Source organism: Ischnura elegans, chromosome 2, assembly GCF_921293095.1.
Source record: "Ischnura elegans chromosome 2, ioIscEleg1.1, whole genome shotgun sequence".
Classification (NCBI taxonomy): domain Eukaryota; kingdom Metazoa; phylum Arthropoda; class Insecta; order Odonata; family Coenagrionidae; genus Ischnura; species Ischnura elegans.
Window position 1 is genome coordinate 14,792,789 of NC_060247.1, and position 26,263 is coordinate 14,819,051.

Below are 26,263 nucleotides of genomic sequence, written 5' to 3' on the forward strand. Positions count from 1 at the left end.
GGGAATGTGGAATGAAAATAAAACGGAGAATAGTGATTGGATGGTTTGAAGGATGAAATCAAACTTCTGACTCAGGGGACTCCCGGGATTAATTAAAATGTCAAGGGAGACGCACGAATGCTGGAAAAAATACTGTGAGATAATGCTCCATGTTCATAGTGGTGTTTTCAGAAAAAAAGTCAAAGGAGAATCATCTAAGCAATTTCTAAAATGCAACTTTTACGTGGGCCATTATCACTCGAGTGGACCTATCGGTTGAAATATGAGTATATATAAAAAAAAGCAGACGATTATTATTTATATTAAGCTTTCAGCCATTTCAATATTATTCTCAATTTGGCTTCCATCATTGTTGGGACTACCCAAGACTGCACCATGATCTCGTCCGTCTCCTCCTCCGAGTGCCAAGATTTCTTTCCTCTATATTTAATGGTTGTCAGTATTCATTCGGCACTAAATAGCAAGTCAGCGATACGACGCCGTCAAATGGATTTACTAGTCTAAAAAACAAACGGCCGTATTCATAGTTTCCTTAGTAAGCTACTAACGCCCAAGTAGCGTTCTAAGTAGTAGCATACTAGCAAAATGGTATTCATAGATCGTTAGTAAGGGCTACTAAGCTTAGTATGCTACTATCTTAGTAGCCGGTTCTTAGTCGCCCTCCGGCCTTGTCTAAGGGAGCTACTAAATATGGCGGACCGTTGTGGATGATCGAACTCCGGTTTTATTTGTATACTGTTATAGAGTTTTTATGCATTTGTGCCAAAATGGAATACGAGAATCCATTCTTCAAGTAAGGCAGGCAACGTATGTAGTGTAATTGTTGACAGGAATTGAAAGTTTTTCGTAGCTGCGAGGAAGCTACGACTTGCAGTGAACTTGTGCCTCTAGTGTAAGTGAACACAATTTGTACATTCAATGCGCCCCTAAGTGAATTGATTGCATGTGGACGATGAAGTAAAGAGTGAAGCGACAAGTGAAGTGATTTGTGAGTGTATGAGCTACGACAAAATTATTCATTTCTTTCATATTGGTTTAACCATTTCGATCAAAGGTATCTACTAGCTGTTGCGAAGGGGATATGTTTCATATTTGAAGCAGTTGTTCTTTAGAGATACAGCAAACGATTATAAATTTTCATTCGTTTGTGCGCTTATAATTTGTGTTTGATTATATTACTTATTCTAGTAACTTTATCGTGAGCTTTCGGCAGTGTTTACATTCCGCGTATTTCGTTGCGCTGTTGTTTTTGTTTTGGTTACGGTACGAGTGATAGTGGAGAAAGGGATTGGAAGTTTGTTGATGTTACAATTTCTGGTTTAAAAATTTGTTTCAGCCTATTTATTTCATAGTCTACGTAATGGTAATGTGAAATAGCATCAACTGATTCTAAATCATTAGTGATGAGTGGGAAGTGAGATGTGAAGAATTCTTTCGAACGTCAACGAGTGCAAATTCTTTTGGTGCGTGCAGAGTGATTGGAAAACTGATTATCATTGTTTACATGAGTTACGTTATAGTGTTTTAAATTAAGTGTGAGTCAAGATTTTCATTGAACCAGTTGATTCAGAATGTACGGATTATAAGTGTCATAAAGACAGCTCGTGAAATGTGAAGTGAAATGTTGTGTGCGTTGAAGTGCTATTTGTGATATGATCAGCAATAAATAAGTAAAACAAGTTACGTTAATTATACTTTGTTTTTTACATTAACCACCTCTAGTAAACTATATGCCGTATATTTCCGCACGCTGTCAATATTTGAAATATTTAAATGTAGCGAAACAGATTGTTGTTTCCTTGACTAACATTTTAGGAGTTGCAAACATATGTTACTAATTGCTCGCACGTAGGTGTTTGTAACGTAATAAATGTGTATCATTCACACATTTATCTCAACGTTATTTTCTTAACGTTTCATTTCTGCATTGCAAAAGTTTTCGTTTCTACTCCGACATTGAGGTGTATTTCTGCTTTCCGAATACAGATATGTATAATACTGACGTTGGTAGTTATGTTTTTCCATACTAATCACGCATACACCAATGGAAACAAATATCGGAAGTGCAAACAATACACAATGTATATGATCAATAAATATAGGGCCGTTTGTAAAGCAATAACTGCATCTCAAACATACAAATGCTTCGGTATTACTCATTAATCTACCCTTTCCCAAAGGTATTGCATAATTTTTGTGTACAGCAATCAAAAAATATGTCTGAGATGCGATATCACATCGAATTATCCATTATGAAGTAAAAATTTCAATGCATTTTGCTGAATTAATTTCTTTTGTTTGATAGTGTTACGAATTTTGCGCGCCGCGGAGGAGTCAGATGCAGTGTTGTCAAGCGTAGTCTAGCGGGTTGAACCCAAATCGCTACCGAGTATCGGCTGCCGAGCTGGCTAGTAGCATACTAAGTTAGTAGCTCTTATTAGCTCACGTAATACAATCCATGAATACCATATCTTAGTAGGCGACTAAAAGGTCTTAGTAGCCGACTAAGTTAGTCGCCCTGCTAGCGTGTTTTAGCGGAAATATATGAATACGGCCGAAACTGTTTACATTCACTGTATCCTTCGATTTCATAAACACGTAACTAGGGTACTTAGTGCTAGGAATTTTTATTTAATATTTTTTCAGCAGAAACTTTTCGTGAACATCGAAGTTCAATGCTTCTTCGCAAACATAGTTTTATATAAAAAACAATAAGCTAAAGAACATTCACATAAATGAATATAATTTTACATGAATACTTTTTCGGCAGATTCACTCAACTACAGCGATATGTTTACCATAATTTATGTACTTCAGATTTAATTAACAACATTCAATTGCTAAAACTAAGTGTACTCAATGCAGCGTTGAATAGATTTCATTTTTACTACGACTCATATTAAAGGTTAACTCTTATCACATATTTGTCAAAATGACATTCAAGATAACATTTTAATCTGTATTCATATAACGCAAGGAAAGCATTGTCAATAGAGAGTATGAGAACTGAAAATAAAATTCTACGAAAAACATAACCTCCTTAGACCGTTTTTTTGTCGGTAGTGGTACAACATAAGGAAAGTAGAGAACAAATAATATGATTTTCTTTGTACCCGTAAAATGCTCAGCAGCCTGAGAAAAACCTTCGAAAGAACCGACCAGTGCTTCCCGTATCCTCCGAACGAAGTATGTAGCGTTGGGAATAAGGGAGGAATGAGAAGAAGAGGGAAAGCATCGGAGGGAGAGTGCGAAAGTTTCCAGATAAGAAGGTTGTTTGGTTGATGCAGAGCTTAGAAGCATGCACCATGACGAAAAAATACGAAAATATGAGCAGGCGACCATGCCTTTGGGGGAGTTGATGGTTGGGAGAGAATGATCGTTGGCTGGGAGGCGGTAACACGATTATCGGCTTCAAATAATAATTCTTTCGAATGAAGACGTTAAACCTCGCAGAGTATACAGAGATGTGAAGGTAGAGTACTTTTTGCCGCAGAAGTGGAATTGAAGCTAGTTTACGTGGGTGTCATTTTGGCTCGAGTATTGGCAGAGCGTCAAAAAAACGTCGGCAGGAAAGTTACGGGCGAAGTTAGTAATTAAGGATTGAAATTTTTCCAACCGCGAGGTAACATCAACAACCTGTCGAACAAGCACGAGAGCGGAATGATAATAGCAACTGGATACAGTACTTGAGAATTTACATTAAATCAGCCCACCCCTCCACAAATAACACTGTGCCTGGCAACTTGGAGCGGTTGCAACTGATACCAAGCACTTAAAAGCGAGGTTTATAATACATTCTTATCGAATAGGAAACAGTTGGCAAACTCTGACTAAGTAGAGCGGAAATGTAATCAATCTCTTTATGTCACACTAAGGTTCTAGACGGAGCTAGAGAGAAATATAAGTGCTAGCCCGTTAATCTCTTTATGTCTAGTTTGTAGTCTGAGGTGAACTCCAACCGACAAACAGCAAAGTCAGTAATGGTTACGTGAATGTGTTTACATATTTTATTTGCTGCGTTTTAAACTACCTTGGTGTATTAAAATTGAAAATGAAATCAATTTGAGTAGAATAGAAAAGGCAGGTAAAAATCTCAAAGCTATTCACATATAAACAATTATTTATCCTTTTCATTAATTAAGCATTTTTTATTGGGTGTGCCGCAGATTCTACACCAATTTAATTAAACTTGAACGACATACCATACTGCCATATACTCAAACATTTTCACAACACCACGGTTTATAACCACGGATCATTATCAAAAGGATAAAAATACAGCAATATAGGGGACATAAAATACTGCAAATATGGATTAGCAAAAACGAAAATTGATTCCAATTTCACAAGAGAGAGAATTCAAAAATGAACAAGCGATAATTTTATACGTGTCCTCTTTCATAGGTAATGATAGAGTAAACATTTCGGGCTATTAAAGGCACTAGCGAAATTCTTCCAGCACTGAAATCTAATTTTAGTTTTGAGTCGCCCATTGAACCCATGGGATTAGCCTTACCTCAATCCTTAAGGGTGATACTAGGAACCTGGAGAAATTCACTCAAAACTCGCACTAAATCTGAATGCAGTTGAGCGAGTCCCGTACCCGCTCCTATAATCCAACCCTGCCCACTGGCTTGGGTCGCTCTTCCGCAGATACAATAGTCATCTTCACAACCTGTTCGCCGTTTTCATCCACCCAACCTCGGGAAGCCATAAAAAGTTCTCCTCCTCATAATAGCACCGGAATGGCTAAAAACGAACGAATTAAACTCCGCCTAGACGCGAGCGAAAGTTGCCAGGGAGTAAAAAAACCGTTAGCGCAGATCCATCTCCGGTGTTTTTCGCCTCGTAAAAATCTTGCACGGGTATAAGGAATGGTAAAATTGAGCGCGTGTGCAAGAGGTCGGTGTCGAGGCAAAGGGAGGATGGAAGGAGGCGTAGTTGAGAGCGGTGCAGTGAGAACGCCCTCCCTTCCGAAGGGAGACCAAGATCATCACACACACACAAGCTCCCTCCTCCTATCCATCCACTCCCTCTTCAACCTACGGCAACTGCAATATTCGCGGAGGAAAAGAAAACCTTCGAGATAGGTCAGGGAGGTATTTCATTCTTGCTGCCAAAATCCCCTTCGTGATACATCTTCGTCCACCACATTTTTTCCCTCAGTTGTTAACAAAAAACGAACTTTAGTAACTTACATCTTTTTAACAAAATAATAATTAAGAAAGGCATAATTATCAAAGTTTTGAGCACAAATAAAACAATGAAACTATTCAGAAGTGGACAATGTTATGACATCATGGGCTCAAGATTCGTGATTATGGAGAACTCTCATCTAATAGTAGCTTGTGAATAAATCCATTTAGGGAGAGTGTCTAGTAACTACTCAAGACATTAAGGGATAATTTGGCCGCAGAATGTTCAAACTCACCCGATAGGGTATTAGTTATCTGTTCAAGTCAAATTAGAAGCACTTATGAAGTTTCTTTTTCGTCCATCTTCATTTTAATTATATTTACACCTTCCGACGGTGACAATTTTCATACATTACCTCAGAATCATTTTTTGTTCCGCCACTTCCGTGGTTTGGAGGCGGGCCGAGTATACAACGGGTTCATCTGCCAAGCGTCTCAATCGGATAAAATTAAGAGCTGAAACTTCGTTTGCCAGCGGTGCAATATCATTTATCTCAGAGTTTCGCGTACACAAAAATGAAGTTATTTTTTTACGATTCCGCATGGTTTCATAACTTTTTACCGCAATCCCAAAAGAAGAAAATATGTGCTGCATAAACCAAAATAAGAAAAATACACTCCATAAGTAACTAATTATTTGTATGGCTTTCATTTTCATGGCGAAAGTATTTACAAAATTAAATTGTCCAGGTAAATTTCATATGCAAAATATGTATGCAGAATTAAATCAAAACTTGAAGCATTTACGTGGTGGAAGGGTTCCATATTAACAATGAAAACACTTTGTTACTTCCACAAAATACACAGTTTCTATTTATTACCGGTTTCGGCTATTACACCATTTTCAAATACTATTTTCGGTATTTGAAAATGGTGTAATAGCCGAAACCGGTAATAAATAGAAACTGTGTATTTTGTGGAAGTAACAAAGTGTTTTCATTGTTAATATGTATGCAGAAATTGCCTACTTCTATCCCGCAAAACCTTAATTAAGGCTTTGAGTGAATGAACATGTATGTCAAGCTTTGTAAAAGAAATAATTGCGGCGGGTGAAGAAATAGAAACCGAACAAATATTCATCTCCAGAGACAGAAGCAAATTTATGAAATACCTTCTTTAGTTCAGTCATCTCAAGTTTGACGCGCCGATGACTATACCTTTCAAGGAAATGAGTAAGAAGGAAAAGCGACGGAGGAAACTGAAATTGAAACGAATTTAAAGATGCGGAAGTAATTTCATTCCTACATTACCAGAATAAGTTAACTTATTTTAGCTATCGAAAAGGTAAAGGCAAGTAGATAACTTGGGAGTAAATGATTTCAATAACGTTTTACCATTCTGTGACGCATCGGGTTTGTCAATTGAGAAACGTATTTCCCAAGAAATATATATTCTATTTGAAAGTCAAATAATAATTAGCAATTGGGACAAAAATGAAATTCATACATTTTATCTGTCATTTTGAAAACGGCTCTTCGGAAAATTCAAATGAAAGATCTTGAGCGTCCACTTTTAAAAACTAAAACGAGAAAAAAATACTGCTCGATAGAATGCATATCATTCTAAAAAAGTGTACAACAGCGTTGTAACCTCTGACCTGTGACCTCTCGCACCATGAAGGAAATTGAATAAAACTTGAGCAGGCCCAATATTATGAGACAGGAACGAGATAATTCTATTATTTGCGATGTATACGCAGAAGAGCAACCTCCAATGAATATCACCCCGTAATATTAGGCGCAATCGGAATACGACCGTAGTATTAGGAGCTTATGGTTACGTAGCTCCAGATTTTTAATACACTTTTTCTGGTGAAATCGCTATCTCCCGAAGAAACAAAAAAAGAGCTCAATAAGAGAAAAAGACAGATAACTTGTTGAAATAGATGGCGTAGGTATTAAATTCTGAATGGTCGAAAAAATCCAATCGAAGAAACTTGGGGCAGAAGGAAAGAAAGTAGTACTTCGCAGTAAAAGTAGACTGAGGGAAACATTTCGGCATAAGGGAAAAATGAATCAAAATATTAAAATTACTGAATCAGCAGAAATGTTTCAATGATTTAACTAATATTAATAACTTTCACCCCATTGTGCTACATATTATACAATATACCCAACATTAGTATTCATTGCGGAATAATTTCAGCTCTAGAATCCACTTTTTTAGAAAAATATTCACCCTATTTATATAAGAAATAAAATAATTGGATGAAAATATGACTCGACATTGAATGTTGGGGCATAGCGCACGGTCGGAGTGAGTTAGAGGTGGCCACGGTTGGCGTGGCGCTGTGGACCTCCATGCTGTCGATCGAAGCAGGCGACGACGCAACAGGGGCGGCATCCAGAGAAGGGGTTGCTGAGCTGAGGGGTGCAATCGACCTCGCAAATAGCGCACTCGGCCCAGGAAATGTGCGGGTGGCGAAAACCAGCGAGATGACGCTCTCCCCCACAGCGCAGCAGCATTTTGAATGGTCAGAGGCACGTCTTAGGTGCCCTGCGAGAAGCCACGTGGACCATTGGCGTGCCCATCGCTTATAATGTCGAAGTCTCTTTTCCGAAGCTAATGCACCGCGCGAAACGGTGCGATTGTGCGAATGACTGGACACGAAATATTTATAACCCGTTCTAATTATTCCGTTCAGACAGGTATAGGACGTTGTATACATTCGTTTCCCTGTGAACATGAACGAAACATTCCGTGTGCCAGAAAAAAGAGAGAAAATGGAAATATGAAAATTTTTAAAAGTTTGGGGCAATGAATGGTGTTGATTGATGCTCATTATTAAACATAACACCCCGGAAACCCGCAATAATTTTTGGAATTTTTTTAACATAGAATAATAGGCTCTAATGAATTATCCTCGGGTAACCCACAATTTCATGCTCAGAGAAAGATTTCCATAAATACAAGGTATAATACATTTATTGAAACAGGCAAATAAAAATATATTACATGAATGAGCATATGCTCAACATATCAAGCCTAAGCGACAAGCCCGAGGGTTCTCATTACATCAGTGAATCAATCTTCATTCTTTCTAAGAGTCCATTCAAAGAATCGTAGTGTGTCGAAACTATGAAACGAAAATTGTGTTGGGATATTTATTTAACAAATATCCAAAGAAAAGATGTTCCGTTAAAAACGTCAAACAATGCACATTTTGAACATTGCCCGACATTAAAGCATGAAATGTTTAATTCAACCTCTTAACAGTAGATTCAAATCTTCAAATCTTATTTTAACGCTCGAATAAAGGAACCAATATTTAATTTTCTAATAGCAATGTGCACAGTATCCGCAGCAAGGACGCTTTAATGCAATCAAGAATTATAACCGTCATGCATCACGCGGTTTGTAACTGAGGCGAGCGAGGTGCTGTGGAATGACATCTAGATTTAATGAAACAGGGATATGAGAAAATTTCCTATCTTTTTCATTTAAACAAGGTTGGTGTCTAAATTTTCAGCAACAGGCCAGAAAAAAGCGGAGAAAAGCCTAGAACTCGGCGTTACAAGATGATCTTTGAATTATGCCACAATTCTAAACCCGATTCGTTAAAATAAGACGAATAATATCGAGACCCATTAAAACCAATGTAAACAAACACATGATCCTGACACAACAATTTCCTGTTGGTATTGAACACCTTTGGTTCACATTTTATACGCTGCACACTATCATGAAAAGAACAGAAAGGAGAAGTGGGCTTACGTGTGCATACTGGCTTGTCAAGATGAATTCGACCGATAAGAAGCTGAGTGGGGATAACATTTACCTCTCCTGAAGGTTAATTACAATGTTCAAATTCCATTTTCATCCCTAAAGAAAATACGAACGGAAGAAATTTTTATGGAGGATTACAATTTTTTTCACCATACAAATTTGCTCCCACTCCGTTTCCAATTGATAAACCTTTCCATAGAGGTTCCATTATTGCGTTCCATGCGCATTTTTTCAATAATCTGCAGTGGAAGATATCGTGCTTGGATAAAATAAGACAGAAGTGGGCGAGCTGTGTACTGTAACCAATGCGTTCAATCAGGAGGAAGACCTTGAAGAATATTCACTTTCTCTCACGCTTTAAAACTCATCAAAAATTTTAAAAATTAAGGGAGCATTTCGTTTAAAGCATGTCATTCAACGCCAGCTGGTAGAACCAACAGGTTAATATCCTTGATTACCAAGGCGCTTAAGACGCGAGACGGAGTTCAATGCCAAAATGATAATCAATGGAAAAAATATTCACCCGCTAAGATGAGTGAAGGCTTAAAAAATAATTTATAACTCTTCGTAAAAACAACTGGGGAAGTAAAAACTGAATTTTACTCCTGGAAATGCATGTGCAAAAATTAAGTAAAAATTGACCTTTAGGAATTCGATTATTCTAATTAAAATGCTGGACCAAGCGAGAGTGAAATAAACTTGAGGAGACCAACTAGCGAGCTCACGTTTAGGATCAAACGATTTTCCAGCCAAGTGCTACCTGCACACTACGAGTCCCCGGCCGTGCTGGTTGACCCAAATTCCAGGGGTACTTCATTTATTTTGGAACACACGGGCACCGAGTGTTGCCGACCTTTCCCGAGCTGACCCGAAGGTAACCCTGGTAGGTCAATCGGGATGACCGAAGGCACATGAGAGACGCTACCTACGTCTTCCCCACGCAGACGAAAATATCGATCAGCATGGTACTGGGACCGACCGCTCACCTTCCTGATCACGTCCGAAATTTCACGAAAACTTTATCATCATCTAAATATGTCATGGAACGTCAAGGAGTTCAAAGTAAAATGGCAATGAAGATGTAAATCTACATTAACAAGCTACCAGATTAGTACTGGTCATTAAGTGCCGTGTAAGAAGCATAAGCAGCGGGAGAATGCAAACGACAGAGATCTAAACGATTTTAGGGTATAACGAAGACTCGGACTTCACTACTGTAAGTAATTCTATTGAAAGCCGATTATTTTTCTTGCTATCCCGTTAAACATTACGTTTATCCCAACCTAAAATCATTCCAAATGCTAATGAGCTAATGAGAACGGGCTATGCTACGCTAAAAATTCCAAAACAGCGATTAAGAGGGAGATTAAGAGAAAATTGGTAAAAAATACTCAAAGTGGTGAGACCCTTACGCAAAATTAAAGCAAATGTGAAAGATTTTACTTAAGCATTTTAAGAATACAAGAAGAAAAAGAGTAGCTGAATAAGAAATGATCCAATGAAGATTACATCCTAATTAAAAGATAACATTATTTCAACATTTTCTATACCTATTCTTAGCCTTCGTTCGAGACAAGAGATTAAGATGAATAATTTAGTAGTCAAAAATTCTTCTGATTTGACCAGAGCTCTTTCCCATCCATCAAATTACTGGAGTTTAGTTTACAATTTTAATACTTGGAAGATTTTCTTACTGAATCAGCACTCGGGATTGTGACTTTTTCTATTAGCGGAGAAAAGAGCAAAGTTATGTGATGGATAAGAAAACACAATTTCGTGGTCTTCGAGAAAAGATACATGAGACTTCCCAGAAGATGAAATGTAATGATACAGGATCTCTCAACACTGGGACAGTTTTTTTCTACAAGAACGCTTCGTTCTTTAGTTGTAATAATACCGTGAAGCAAAAGCAGAAAAATTCAAGGCTCAAAATACGAACGGTTTAGAATATTTATTTCATCAAAAGACATACTTCTACGAATTCCTAGTACAATAGGATATGATCGTACCAGCCATTGGATTGTTAATATCTCAAAACATAAGCGATGTGCTACGTGCCAAAAAAGTCAATAAAATGTAGTTAAAAAATTTAATATAAATTTAAATGATGGCTGATTTTAAAAGTGCCATGTGATACTGAAGGGAAGTAAGTGAATTGTTATTTTAAAACGCGATATTAAGACAAATATTCAGTAAAAAACGGATTTTTCTTTCCGCTCCCATTCGTTCCCAGTGTTCCAAAGTTGGAACATAGTATTACTGTACTTCTGACGGTGAAAATTACTTGTGAATATGATTTATGCTCTTATTATGAATAAAACTAACAAAAAATGCCAAAAAATTAAAATTTGTAGCAAAAAAATAATTCGGGCAAAAATCGGTTAAAGTAATCAATTGAAGTAACGTGTGAATCGGCGAAAACTTATTTATCCATAATTATATACATCTTTTAACATCTGGAAGAAAGTTTCAATCGACTACACCTAACGTATTCTTATTTTCAACAAGCACGTTTTCAGATTAATATGGAAGAGGGAATGTTTTCCCAAAAGAATTTCCAGACTGAAGAATTATGCTATGGAGCATAGCGAGCTCACACTTAAAGATTTCCAATCAGCAGAGATAAATAAATGAATGTCGCAGGATATCAGCGTGAGTTGAGTTGGCGGGGGATGAATGCTTGGGTGGGGTGCGGGAGGGGGGAAAGGGGGGAACGGGGAGCGGGCACGTTTAAAGCGATGCGCGGAGCAGTGCTGCCAAAAAATAACTCAACAAATGGAAGCCTGTTGAAAACGGATCACGTGACCAACGAAACCGTTAAAGGATCCGGAGTACCTACGGAACACACACTGCACCGCAAGCAAGATCGCCTCTTTTGCTCCGCGGACAAATCTAAATTCAATCACACATTTTTAACGTAAGCACTACGGATCCGTTGATTTGAAAAGTATTTAGTCCTCTGAAAGACCACGTTAAAATCAGTCTCTGGAGGACACATGGGCGATTTAAGAAGACCGAAAGAGTTTATGCAGAGATATACGATATCTGTACTGGAGCAGAAGATAAAAGGGACAAATTCATTTTCTGCAGTGAGAGTGAAATTTTAAGAATAGTAACCGTGGTACTATTATCAAAAATTCATATGAATACCACCGTAAGTATCACTGAAATGATTTTTCCGGAAAAAAATTACAGAGAACTATAAACTGAATTGTACTCACCATCAAAACCATGTAAACTTGATTGCCGACGTACGGTCCTCGCTTCACTCTCCAATGAAAACAGGGGGAGAATTATCACCCAAGAGAGTGAATGGCCAACACGTTTATGTCGCAGTCCAGGCGACGTTCCTCGTCGAAAACGGTAAAAAAATAGAATTTTGTACTCATAAATGTTTTTTTTTGGATCTGCACTCACAATGCAGTGACGATCAGGTATTTCCTTAGTTCCAATTTGTCCAACAAAAATACCGACGACTGTTTATGTATTCACCCAGTCGCTATCACCTCCAGCATGGGCTTTGCACATGTCAGTTGAGTTCTATAACAGCGAGGAGAAAATCAATTAGGGTTTTTTTAGAGAAGGAACACTGACCAAATCAACACGAGAGAGAGAGCACGCACTACTAGATGCAATTTTTCGTTGAGATGGCAGAAACGTAGCACTTTAACTCGTTTTTTACGTCCTTATCCCTCGAGTACCAGGCAGAGTGATTACAGTCACCAACGGCGCCTCAGACGGACCGCAGACACGCATGGAATCGGTAGCCGATTTGGCGATATTGACGGGAGGAAACAACACAGACGCTGGAATTGGAAAAACAACGCACGATTATCGCCACTTTTGCTCGCCACCGCGTGATTTTCTACACCGTATTCATCATTCCCTCACTTTTTCCTCGCTGTACTTCTCCGGGTACTGGAGCCGTGGGAAGGAGGAGCACTGGGGGTGTTCTTGGAGAAAGAATAAGGACAGATAGAAACACAACGACACAGTAACGTTTCCAATAAAAAAAACACACCGTTGGCCGTTGAGCCCACCCAGAATAAAGCACACGCGTGTCAAGGGAGAGCGGAGGGCGAGCCGTGGATCACCCACGTACTTCGTCGAGAGCCATCTCCCGGCACAAACTTCACACGCACAAACACCACACAACAGTTCGACGACGCACAAACGAGGGTGGCAGGGAAATAACGGACGATACAACAGGTCACAGCACGGTGAGAGATGGATTACAGGTGGCTCTGTGGGGAGGGAGCTCTGAAGACCACGAGGATTTGAAATTTCGAGAAGATGAGCGATAGGAGGGAAAGCACTTGGTTGGTTCCGCCGTGTGCTGCCTCCCTCTTTTCCAGATTTCGTCGGACGCGCCGCTACCCTCAGCCCAGCCGACGGATTCTGAGCGGGGCTATCGTGTGCGGAGCACGGCGAGAAAAGTGCTTGGAGTGTCGGGACGGCAGCGGAGCGGTAGCGGCGAGAGTGGACGCCGTGTCGGCAGGCCGTCTAGTCTGCTGCTGCAGCTCCGGGCGGATGCGAGACCCAGCGGTCCTCAGAATCGAGGAGTAAGGCGTCCGAAGAGGAGCAAATCAAAGCTGCAACGATACGAATGAGAACGGATAGATAAAAAATTAAGTAAGGAATACACAAAAAAAAGTCCCCCAAAATGAACGCTCGCTTTCTCAAAGTCTCTGAAACGTCTCCTCCAAGCGAAAAACGAAAAAACAAATGAAATGAGGCGTGCGGACGCACTCTTCCCGCAATAATAGCGCACAGTTTGTCCGAGGCCTCATTCAGATGAGCCCCCGCCCCCCCTCAGCCCCTTTGCGCGCCCCCCCCCGTTCCCTTGGAAACGACACTTCCTGCGCTCCCGGGCTCATCCCAATTCCTGACCTCACTCAATCCAGAGATCCTTGACTTGTGCGGCCCGGCGTGTGAGCGAGTCAGTGTGTGAGCATGTGAATCCGCGGCGGCGGGCGTGGGTGGGTGGCTGGCCTAGGGTTGCAGGTGGGAGGGCGGCCGAATCGGGAGAGAAAGAGAGCGGGGGGTGGGGGTATGGGGGGGGGGGGAGAGGCGCTTGCGGGTGGACCCTGGGTGAAGGGGAGGAGGAGACAGGGGTGGCGGAGGAGTGGCGAACGGGAAAAGAGGAAAGGGTTGCGTTCAAGGGGGCGCCGGCGCGGGTCGGGCGGCGCAGAGGGGGGGGGGGGAATGTTCGGGGGTATTACTCTCCCGCCCCTCCGATCCGCTCTTCCCGAGTTCGCAGTTTTCGGGGGGGGAGGGTGCGAGGGGTGTGCGGGGGTGGAGAGATGGTTTGAGGGGAGGTAGGATGGGACCCAGATATCGACCGATATTCAGGGGAGGTGCGAGTCGAGGAGAAGGAGTGTGAGAAGAGTGTGGGGTGGAGAGATATTGGGGGGGATTGGGGGTTAGTGTTCCTCGGGGGGGGGGGGGGGGAAGTGACCAAAAGGACTTGTCAGGAGAATTGTGGTGGGGGGGGAGGCCGGTGATATCGGCCGGACCTCACACCAAGAGGACGATTATTTTGGCGCGGAAGGAAAACGGAAAAAGCGAGCACTCATTGATGGAACGAGGACCCTTAGGGCTACGCGTGAATATTGCGTGCACACTCATGCGTGACATCGACACGCGGACTCCAGCCTCAAAAAATAATATCAAGCATTCATTAACCTACTGTTGCATTCGAGGCCAATATTCTGACTCGATGAAAGAGGGTCAAAACAGAGCAATGGCTTCCTGTCGCGACGAGCGAAAATTCATACACTCGTGATTCACGTGTGATGCTGTTCCGCGAGAATTGCATCACAGCCACAAAAAATAACACCCAGTAGTAATCTACCACATTTAGCAACTTTGTGAACATTTATGATTATGAAAAAGCAATGCCAACCAAGTGATAGGTGCGTGGAGATCGACAGTCAATTCCACACTTCGCATCTTCAAAGCGATCTCTCGCATGCTGTCGTAACTAGGGAACGCTGTCACCAAAGATCCGCAGCAATTAAAAAGATTTCAGTTAAGGGGTCCTTACAAAATTCCTCCGGTGCACTTTAATTCCCAATCCATTCCAAGAGTAGCGGGACGAGAAGAGAAGATCTTGGGAAGAGGGAAAACAAATCTGCGACGGTCCCTGAAGTGCGCGGCACGGCCGATTGCTACGACCGTCCCCCAATGCCCGAGAGGGAACATGAGGATGGCCCGACGACACGGTGATACGAGACGGAATAGCGGAATGCGTGCTCACACGGGAGGAGAGGCGTCCCTCTCAACTCAACCACCACCCCTGCCATTATCATTACCTATCTCCGCCTCGCCCAACGCCCTAGTCGGGCGCACGCAGATAGCGAGGGTGGGGGGGGGGGGGGGGGGGGGAGAGGCTCCGAGTGCGATCCTATCGCCTGGAAGCAAGAGAACGGAGAAAAAGAGGGAGGCACCTGCTCTCCTCGTTCCAGCACGAATGCGTTGTGCCCCCCTCTGAGGGGGTCTAACCCTCTCTCTCACAACCCCACTGAAGCATTACCGCCGGAGCCACAATGGGGAGGTCCTTCAACACCTTCGCAGAGCAGACTGAAGCAGAGTGAAGCCCCACCACGAAAATATTACTGTACCTGTTGGTCGTCTCCCCGGCGCTTTAAGGGTTAGATTTGGATGCAATTACGAAGATGGATTTATGACGAGGGAAAAATAAATGGAAAAGGGGAGGTATGTGACTTAAGTAACTATTTTCATTAATTAAGGATAAACAACTCTTTCAACTTCCACGTTCATCTACACTGGACGCTATATATAACTGAAGATTTTCAATGACGACTGGCATATTATCATAAGCTAAACGAGAAGAGATATTGTTTAAGTAATTTCAATCAACTTCGAATCAAGTTTCCAGTAAGTAAAAAAACATTTGATGATAAACACTGATCCAATAACATGGTAAAGAAAGTTTGGTGTTAAAATGCTATTCGGATAAAATTTAATTGTGTATTACACGTAAAGCTGGTACTTTTTAAATAAGTGCGCTTCCGTTAATCCTTAAAGTAATATTTCGAATCCTTAAAACAATAAAAAAAACGGGCGAAGAGAGCACTGTGAACACCATTTGTTTTTATTAATTAACCTAATTAATTCAATCGGCAGTCACATTGAAGGAACTAAATGCGCTAAAATTACGTAAAACTGCTTACTTGATGCCAGGTCCCGTAAGATCAAAACAAACTGAATGATTTTCTCTCTGTGGATTTTTCGCACAAACTGTGTTTTTTTTAATGTACATGCACCGTGCCTCAACAACGGATCCCTCTTGCTTCGCGAGCAGCTTTTCGCTGTTGGAATACTTCATAATTTTAAACACTCCGAATCAGTCAGAATCCACAATGATTTCATCAAAAGTTCCATTGTTATAATTCATAATAAGTCACAACCAATGGCCCGCATCAGTAAAACTAATGACGTGGGTATGGAGTAGAGTACTTCATTATGAGTGATGCCCAAAACATTCGTATGGAGTGGCCGCAGAGTTCGCAACGCCGTTCCTCGGAATATCAGAATCAGGGATATCCAATTCTATGCCTCGAAACTTAGGGGCCATTCCTGCAGTAGCATCCGCGTTGAGGGAACGGCAAAAAACCACAAGTAGAGACCAAATCTCGACCCCATCACGCACGCGTCATCGGGTCGGTGTCCTCAGCTCCCCCCCTCCCCCCCAGTGGCCAGCGGCAGTCACCTGTGGGGTCAGCCCCCCCCCTAACGCGCGAGAGAGGAACCCCGCAGGCGCCAGGGACCAGTCGTCTATACAGCGGGGGGGGGGGGGTCAAGCAAGAAGATATAGGGGAAGGGTTCGCCGTCTCTCAAGGTGAGAACACGTCCTCACGAGCAGGGTAAATATTTGCGCAGGCCACCCTTTAGACTTCCTACTCGCGCTTCCTCCCCCCCCCCCCCCCGCCATCAGCCTAGGTCCTTACCCCCGTCCATTAATCCATACATACGGCATTCATGTACCCGCGCAAGTGAGGTTTCCAAATTGCTTCGAGAAAAGCAACTAATCTTTCACGAACAGACGAACTAATTGTCAATTTATAGAAAAATAATTTAAATGTCGCCTGTTTTACCATAAGGCAACGCGTCTTAACAGTGCTGGTACGTGAGTGGGCTTTAAACATGAGCTACTGTTTTTCGTTATGCCCTTTGAACCAGCACTGAAAAACCCAAGAACCAGAGAGTTTTTTTCGAAAGCTCTGCAATGCTGTGAGAAATACCGAAATATACAGTTGAGAACAACAAGACGACTCATAAATAATCGTGTAATTGCAGCACCGCAACACGAGTTTCCGTTAGTTGTAAAGTACACTTCATTCGCACAGCGTACATATGTTTCAAGAAGCGTTTGGAACACGCAGCTTACTTCGTGTTTGGGAAAAGCAGCATGCGTACTGAAAAGAATGCATTCTGCATTGTTCATCCTTCCTTTTGAAGGAATATATTATTTCTTTACAGCTCATAACGGAACCTCCTGCGTTCCATAATCAGCCAACAACTCACGTGATGTAACTCATGTAAACTCGCCATTGCATGCATTGCATCACGTGATTTGTTTCATCAAATTCCAATCAAAATAACGCCCCAGCTCGCGCGATCGGTGTAATCCAAAGCCGTACAATAGCCCAGGCTCTAACTCCAAGAAAGTACGAATTCTATCATTGTTGGTACACCCAGTAACCACACACTCATCAAACAAATGTTCCAAGAGATACTGCTGGAAGTCAGTAGAATATTAAGACGTTTACGAGCACAGTCTGGAAGCGCTAGGGAATTTTTGTGACACGCTAACAAATTAATAGTGATATAATAACGAGAAATTAACTGGCCCTGGTCATCAGACCTCCGTCGTTTCATTTCACAAAGCATGAACATGGTTCGCGAAAACCAGCATGAGATGGGCTAGGTGGAAAGAGAGCAGAAAGATTCTCCGCGCAGACATATTTTCCCCATGGCTCCCCGAAGGGACCTGCTCATAGCTCCTTGAACATACACCCGCGGGCGGGAGATAACGATAAGGAATTGTGTCGACACGGAGGAGAGAGAATAAGCCACGTACAAGGGCCGCATCTTCAATAAGGATCGGGAGCGCATCCCACCCACCGCCAACCGAGCCACGAGAGTGTGGGCGTGCAGCGCCCCAGAGCGCGTAAACGTATTCCTCGGCCAACTTTATCTCCTCCATGCAAGCGACGCTCCGCCATCCAACCCTTTAGGCGCTATCTCACCCTGGCTATCTGCGAGCATACCCTTTTTGGGGGCTATCACGGGGAGAAATCTTGATCAATTGGCAGTGGCGATTGGATGCGAGGTGATAATAATGCCCTTCGTATCTTCCTCTGCCTCTCTATGGTCTTAAAATCTCATCCTCTCTCCCATCCTGTCCTCTTCCTGGAAACCTCTTCCTACCTCGCACCATTGACTGGATAAACTTAAGGGCGTTCTATCGAAACTGAAAACGAATGCTTCTCACAAATTTGCATTTTAATAAAACGGTTGCTTTCATATACAGATAGACGTTAAAACCAATTTAGTTTGAGCAATACTGTGCTTATATTTTTCAGCTAATACTTTTTCAATGCCTATGAGCCGATTGTACAGTTATGTTCATAAAAATATAATAATCATACTTACAAAATACCACTAATATGCTAATTACTCATAAATTAGAACGGTACAGTGTTCCCACATTTCATTCTTAAGATGTACGGAACCTAATGTAAGTTTTACGTCGCAACTTGACATATATTCTAGTCTAAATTGACATCTTTCCAATGCGCAGTCCAGCATTATTTGGAACTTCCGTCACTGAAAAGAGAGCAAGTCTCTACAGCTCCCCTCTTCCCATCGCCGGTTGATGAAAGACTCGACACTATGCAATTTTCATGAAAATGAATTTTTGTGTAACTTCCTCTTGCAATAAAAATCAGCGTGAAAAACCTTTCCGGTGGTAGTCTCATCTCCAATCGATCGGTCGGTCGTTTGATTTATCCTTTCGTTCTCAGTCACGCGTGGAGACGCGAGCGACTGACAGTTTGTGGCCGCGCGCGCGAAGATGAGCGACGGCATTCCAAGCGGATCTGCTTCCGAGGGCATTGATTGCTGGAGTGTGGGGAAAATCGAGGTGTAAAAAAAAGGCGAAATGTGTCACCAATTAGATAGTCCGCAGTGTTAACTCAGAATTTAATCCCCACTTCAATTTCAAGACAACTGCGAGCAAAACGTGAGAGTGAAGTGAACTTTATTAAAAAGGGATTCTGCTCGAGAAAAAATATTTCTAACCAATGCACCCCAAACGCGGAACGACCTCACATAGTCACCTCAGAGATACTTAGTCGATAGCAGTTACGCGACTTAAGATTCCACTAATCCCGGCATTCTCAATTAAACGGCGAAATAGGCTTGAGATTGGTTTAAATACAGTTAAAAGTAAGAAGCTACTGATAAAAAAATTAATTTCTCCAGTACACTCCATTGACAAAAAAATCACAAATCAATCCTATAAGCATTATGATTTTCCTTTAAATTGCAGCAATATGTAGAAACGTTAAACGTAAGCCTATCTTTCGAATCTCTTGGCTGGCTTCAAACAACAAGAAAATACCGCGATCAAGCCCACGATCTCAGTACAGGGCAGGGAATAAAATTGAAAAACAATGTCTATCTCTGAGATCACGGCAGGGCAACCCCATCGACGTTACTAGGGGGGCAACCAAACGCCCAAACAGCAAAATAATTTTGTTTTCCGATTCTATAAAATTTAATATTTTGTGCACAACTTTCCAGTGTAAATTTATTTTTATACGTGCGGAAAAATTCTCTTTAAGTTTTATTTTAATTTTTTAAGCTATTATCTACGTATAAAGTAAACACATATAACTGTCCCTAGTGTTAAGTTTGTTTACGTAAAATATAAGCCTAAGCTAAAGTACTTGGACTAAAATATTCATTTAACCAAGACAAATACCTTCTCATAACTCTTTTTGACGATAAACGTGCTCTGTAATGAAAGCCAAAAGGGCGATGGTATTCATACTTTTGCAAAAACTCTTAACTCACTATTTTTAAGTTTTGTTTTTAAATTCCCGTGGGAGGCTCCCAGGATGCACCGTTTAATTGGGGAATAATCCATGCCTAACCCCCCAGCACACAACAGCAGATTGTCCGGTTAAGTATTTTGTATCGGGCCGGCCTTATGATGGCAAGCCCAGTAAATGATGAAGTTATCCACGCGCGGCGAAACACAAGATAGGAGAGAAATGGAGCAAGGTACAATAAAATAAAGCATAAAAATCACCCAATCCCATACGTCCATGTCTTATTCCCCCTTAAGGGACTTCACGCGTGAAAATGTTGTTAGGCTTAATTTCTTTTTACTCCAAGACGCGCAGACGGAGCGTGCCAAACACAAGCGGCCGATAGAATTAACACGAGGCCGTGGAAAATGAAGAGAGCACGAAGGCCCTCACCCAATCACGCACGCAATTACAAACAAAATACACTCACACGATTCACGGCGTGCTCTGCGCTGTGCCGGTGGTGGGCGGTCGGGCGTTTGCCTGTCGCTTCTTGCCTGCCACGAGAAGAGAGCCCCTCACTTGGTCGTCCATGAAACACTCAACGATGCACACTTTTAAAAAGTTTCCCTCGACGATAGGTGACCACCGTGGAAAGAGGACGTCAAGTCTAAAAAATTCCCCCGTCGCGTCCCAAACAAAACATGAGCCGTCGTGGAGGTGTGATCACCAAACGACCGGATTATGAATATCACTAACTTCTGCTCCCTGGACTACACAACGTGGAAAATGGGATTTAGGCAAAAAGAGTTGGAGTATAAAAATACTGACGGAAAATGTCACTGACACTCACTTTCGAAACATTGGAGGAGTATGACGAAATTTCCGTTTCGAACTTAAGGCACTAGTCGATGAGTAGAGTCGAAATAGTTATGTGTGTCTTCGTTTTGGTAGTATTTGGAGTAGGGGTGAGGGGAGAAGAGGGGGTGACGACGGACACTAGAATTTTTTTGTGTCTATTCACTCGACACGGGAAAGAGAGCTTCTATTCTCGAGGGGGAACGGCCGACGGAGTTGCTGGGGATATTGTTCCGTGGGTAGCCGGCCAGCGCCGCACCTGTCGCTCCGAGACCTTCCGTCCCTCAGACCTGGTGCTTCGACCGCGCGCTTCCCTTGAGCGCGAAGACACTGCCACAGAAAACACAAGCCTCGTGGATACAGGTGCTGCACCCGCACGTACAATTTGTAATAAATACTTTTTCTCTATTTTTTCATTCAACCACAATGCAGTGAAGTATGTCAATGCACTAAACACCCAATGACGAAATCCTTTCGGACAGTCTAATACTAGAAGAAACTGGCAATGCAAGTAAAGAGTATCTTCCTTGAGCAATGTTGGTGATTTTCTGGAGCACAGTGCGGGGGTGATGGGAATATATAAGTAGCGCGTGTCAACGCACGATAGCAGGCGGGTAAATAAGAGCACGTTCAGCTGGAAGGATTGGATGATCACGACAGAGAGACGACGAGGCAGGACTCTTCCGCGTGTTTAACGCCACGAAATACTAAGGACGGAACGTTGCTCTCCGTGAGCAGTTGGGCTTCTCTCTTGGCGATTTGCTAGTCCAGTCCACGGTCAAGAATATTCGTTTAACGATCAGTATCACAGCACATTTCAGGGAAGGAGGCGGTATCCAATGTATGGAGGAGGGCACACTACAATACTGTCAACAAAGGAATGACGTCACGCACTCCAGCGATGAGATCCTTACAGCTTCTTCGATTTCGACGGGTTCAGTCCAGCAAAACAACAGGATAGACAACAACAACGGCAGAACAATTGACGGAGGACGGTGCTCACTGCTTCGCAACATGAAAACGAAATCCTCGAAAGCAGGGCGAAAAGGCAGCCAAAACAAATGGACCACAAGAGCCTCAGCAGCCAACTTCACTTCGATTTGCACCCAATTAAACCAGTAAATATATTTCGGCGGTGAATATTTTTTTCAATTTTCTGGAAATTTAACGAAACAAAACAAGTGACACTCGCGGAGAACGAACAAGAAAATCAACAAAGAACGCAACAAGTAAAAAAAATAAAATAAACTGCCACTTCAAAGTAAAAAACAAAAAAACCCGGTTGACGCTCTCAACCGCCCGCCTCCTTAGCCGGTCGTACGGCAACTGACAGCATTCTCGGTCTGTGGCACAAGGCGGCGGCGGCGGTGAGGTACCGCCCCCTCCGAACTCTCTCTCTCTATCTATCTCTCTCCCTCTCTCTCTCTCCCCTTTCCGAACCTCCCTCTCTCCCACACCCGCCGATCGCACACCCCTTTCCGCCCCCCCCACAACCCGATGTCCCGCAACACAGGCGCCCCACCCTCGCCCCCTCCCAATGCTCCTGCTTGCTATCTCTCCCCCCCCTCCCCTCCGCCGTTCGAACATCCCCTCCCCCCATCCCCCTCCCCTCTCGCATTCGTCACGGCACGGCCTCTTCTCCTTCCTCGCCTCGCTCTCTCTCTCTCTCTCTCTCTCTCTCAAGCAGACCGCCTTCACAACACAACTCCGTGAGCCCCGCCCGCCGCTATGCTACGAGGGTCCGTCACTTCTCCCATAACAAAAAGAATTCCCTTACAAAATTCCCTTTTCCACCATGTCCTATTTTCGCCCGGTGAAATATTTCCACCTCGTTGGCGGGGATCCCTGACATTCACCAAAGCGATTTTACACCTTCTCGCAGTGGCTTGCAATTTTTTAATGCGGTAGTAAGGTGAGAACATCATCCGACATGTAAAAAATCGTAAATAACGCCCCGAATACTAAAATGTATTTTAAAAAAATGCAAAAAATATGAAGTCGCGAACATTTTTATTCGCACAAATCAAGAAGCCCCACTCGTCCTCGCCCATATATCGATGGCTAAGTTCTTACAACACGTATCTCAAAAATAGCAACTTTTTAGGAGAGCATAAAACGATTAATATCTTTTGATTGTACACTGAAATTAAAAACCAAAAGTTCATTAAACTGATAAAGAAGCGTTCATTTCCAAACAAAGAGTTGTTATTGGCTTGTATTTTATTTTTTTAAATGTTATTAGACTTTGTTTAAGATACCTGTCTCAAACTAGCCGAATTTGAAATACGTGTTGTTAGAACTTACCCATCGATATACTCGTTCACCAATTTTTCCCCGATTTTCGCTTCTAACTCATCATCCTCGACCCGTAACGTACTCAGAATTGCGGAGGGGGAGAGGTAAAATGAATGCAAAGTTAGATTAAGTAATTTTTGAAAAAGGATGGAGGGAAAGTGTTACAATCGGTGTAACCTAGCGGGCGGTAAACAGCGTGGACGCCAAAATTTCTCATTATCGGGAAGGGGTCGGGCATCTCCCCAAAGTATATATTCATCCCATACATCTCCACTCCCTCGTTCTTATTCCTTGTCCATATCATGTTACATTTTATTGCTTTCAAATCTTTAATTGCTTTAAGTATAGCTTCACGCTCTAAACTTTAATTAAAACAAAAAATTGAAATCGAAATGACAATATTGAAGGGCGGGTTGCCTCGATGGGAACCCTTTGAGGCAACCTTCACAGCTTGATTTTGTATGCATATGTATTTTATCATACTTGTAAGAGGGATAAAAATAAATCCATTAACATCATTAATTTATCTGATTAAATAAATGCATTGATTTGCATTCAATATTTCAACAAGGGAGGATTGTATCTTCAATGGCTCCCCATGGCTTATATTTTCTATATGATTGCTATATAATGGTATTGACAATGAAAAGATTTCCATTAGCATCAGAATTCAGTGCAAATATTACTTTAAACATAGAAAAAATTGACAGCAACGGGATGGGTCAATAATTTTGAACGTTGTTTTTCACACCTTTTTTAAATAAAGGTTACATTAAAAAACAGCTTGGAAAATTGCTACTAGAAAAGCTTAAGTTATATACGTGAGTGAGAACATGTTGTATACTTCCTACAATGTTTTTAGCGTAGCGTAGATTATGATCCCATCCATTCCAGTAGGTGCTGAATTGACTAAATTTATAATTTCTCTCAGCAGTACTGGTTCCAAGTACAAAGATTATACAGACTTTTCAACCCAGGGGTCGTGCATTCGTTTACCTTCGGTCGTGGTCGTTTACTTCATGCATTATTACGTTAAACATATTATCTTTTTGCATAATGAAAAGTAAAGAAAAATTTGAAATTCCCCATAAATATTAAATGGAAAAATTTTATTCGATGGAAAAAGAAGAAAACAGTTCCTGAATTTTCAGATATGAAAATACATATTTTACAGATATTTGTATTTCAAGGCCCCAAGACCACTTTCGAATTTCTCCATTCAGATAAGATACATACATGGACCATGTCATCCGTTCTAACTCAAGCCATTGTTTTTCACAAAAACAGCCAGAATTTCATTCGATGATCTATAGATTAATATCGATTTCAATGTCTATTTCAAATTTTTTAAGAAACTAAAGACTATTAAAACAATTGCAGTGAATAATAGCTACCCAGAAAAATTGATAGACAAACTCTACCGGAAGAAAGTATCCAAAATAGCAAAATGTGATATCTGTGTGTCAGCCTAGTGAAATAGTGAGTGCTCAATGGGGGATGTTACTCTTTTTAGGACCATTATCCCTTAGGTTATGCAGTAAAATCCCCCAAGACCGAATAAAATTAGCATTCCACAGTAAACAGTACCCGAAGAATTTTATACCTATCACACACCAAGGATAGAATTCTGGAAAGTAACAATAGGGGCGTGTATAAATTAAATTTTGAGTGTGAAGCAGCATATATCGGCGAGACTGGACATAATTTTAAGAGAGAATAAAAAAAATAAAACGCGCTTCAAAAATATTGACCCTGCGTCCCTCTTCGTCAAACATCTGCTGGTTGAGAACCACGACAGTGAGTTTACACCAGTTATCCTACGTTTAGAGAAAGGGACAAACAATGGACGCCTTAGAGCAATTTGAAATTTTATGATGTGGAAAAAATAAGGAACATATTGTTATCGAAATTTTGCATCCTTCCCACTCCCCCCTTCCAGACTTCTCTTTCTTACACACTTCTTAAAAGATAACAAATCCTTTTCCGATCTTGCCTTTCCTTCTACCTCAAATTACTCTGTTTTCACGGGCGCACCGCTATTCCCCTCTTGCCTTTTACCCCACCCACGCGCCCCTACCTCCCCTCGCCTTTTTTTAGACAATGTAAGCGCGGAAATTGCTAATCCTCTCCATGCTCCTACACCCAATCCCATGGACCTCTTTGGCTGAACTCCGACCCTGGGAATTCCACCCCTTAACCCTCTCCTCAGACCGCTATGTTCTTTAATTACATTTAAGTATGACTACGTGAACGTTGGGCGCATAAAAGTTTACATTTAGTGATGACTGTAAATGATAACTATCCAAATTCATATTTATTGAAAACACTAATTGTAACCTTGCATGCGCCCAACGTTTTCGTTTTGGTCGAAATGATTGTCATAAAGAATGTCACCATTTGAGTAACAATTCATATCGAGACTCAGATATGGACAGAGAAATTTATTTTCTTCTTTTAAGGTGGCGAGAAAAACGTTTTTAAATTTTTTAATTTATAATGTTATGGAAGATTTTTTTTCTTTCCAATATATGATATTAATAGCGATTTCATGCCTTCAGGTTTTTTTTAAATGTTTCGATGATATTCCGTTTTAAACTAGTGAGTTGACGAATTTGGTCTTGAAAAGTAACGCCTTTCTTCAACTGTACTACCTTGAAAACTGCTGTAGCCAAGTACACACAATATGTCATATACCCGTGGCGCGCTAGTTATAACTCGGTTCGGGGAAGTGCACTGCGTAAACGTACCACGGCACCTACACTTTCGGGTTGAATCTCTTGAGTTAAGCACCTTCTGATATGTGTCTGTTTCTGTTTTTTTATCAGGTGCAAGATAAAGCGGATGAATCGAAAAAAATATAGCGAAGCAAAGAAAAAGATTAGGCGGATGGTTTACCTACTCGTGAACATACTACATATATAATCCTGTGTTTTTCATGACCATATGAGCACAAACACTGAAAGATTGATCTTGTGAAATGTTAACCATTATCACGAATGCAATACGAACTGGAATTCGTTTAAGCTCAAAAGGGCATATAAGTTGGGATTATAGAATCTTCGGAATGAGAACTTCCTCATCTCTGAATTTTCCTTTGAGTAGTCGCGTGAATCACATTCATTATCA

The 26,263-nt window shown here is 41.6% G+C and overlaps 1 protein-coding gene across 3 annotated transcripts in view; it reads right to left on the minus strand.

The window, feature by feature from the left end:
- LOC124153420 (Krueppel-like factor 8) overlaps positions 1-26,263 on the minus strand; it is an 892,525-nt gene that overhangs the window by 832,245 nt on the left and 34,017 nt on the right. For 2 of the 3 annotated variants that reach the window (XM_046526562.1, XM_046526560.1), the window contains exons 1-2: positions 20,475-22,209; positions 12,143-13,513 (exon numbers count right to left, since the gene is read on the minus strand). In XM_046526562.1, the coding sequence (XP_046382518.1) occupies positions 12,143-12,154 (12 nt within the window). In that variant the 5' untranslated portion in view covers positions 12,155-13,513; positions 20,475-22,209. Of the gene's footprint in view, positions 1-12,142; positions 13,514-20,474; positions 22,210-26,263 lie in introns of those variants that run through there. The other variant, XM_046526561.1, reaches the window with a different exon arrangement.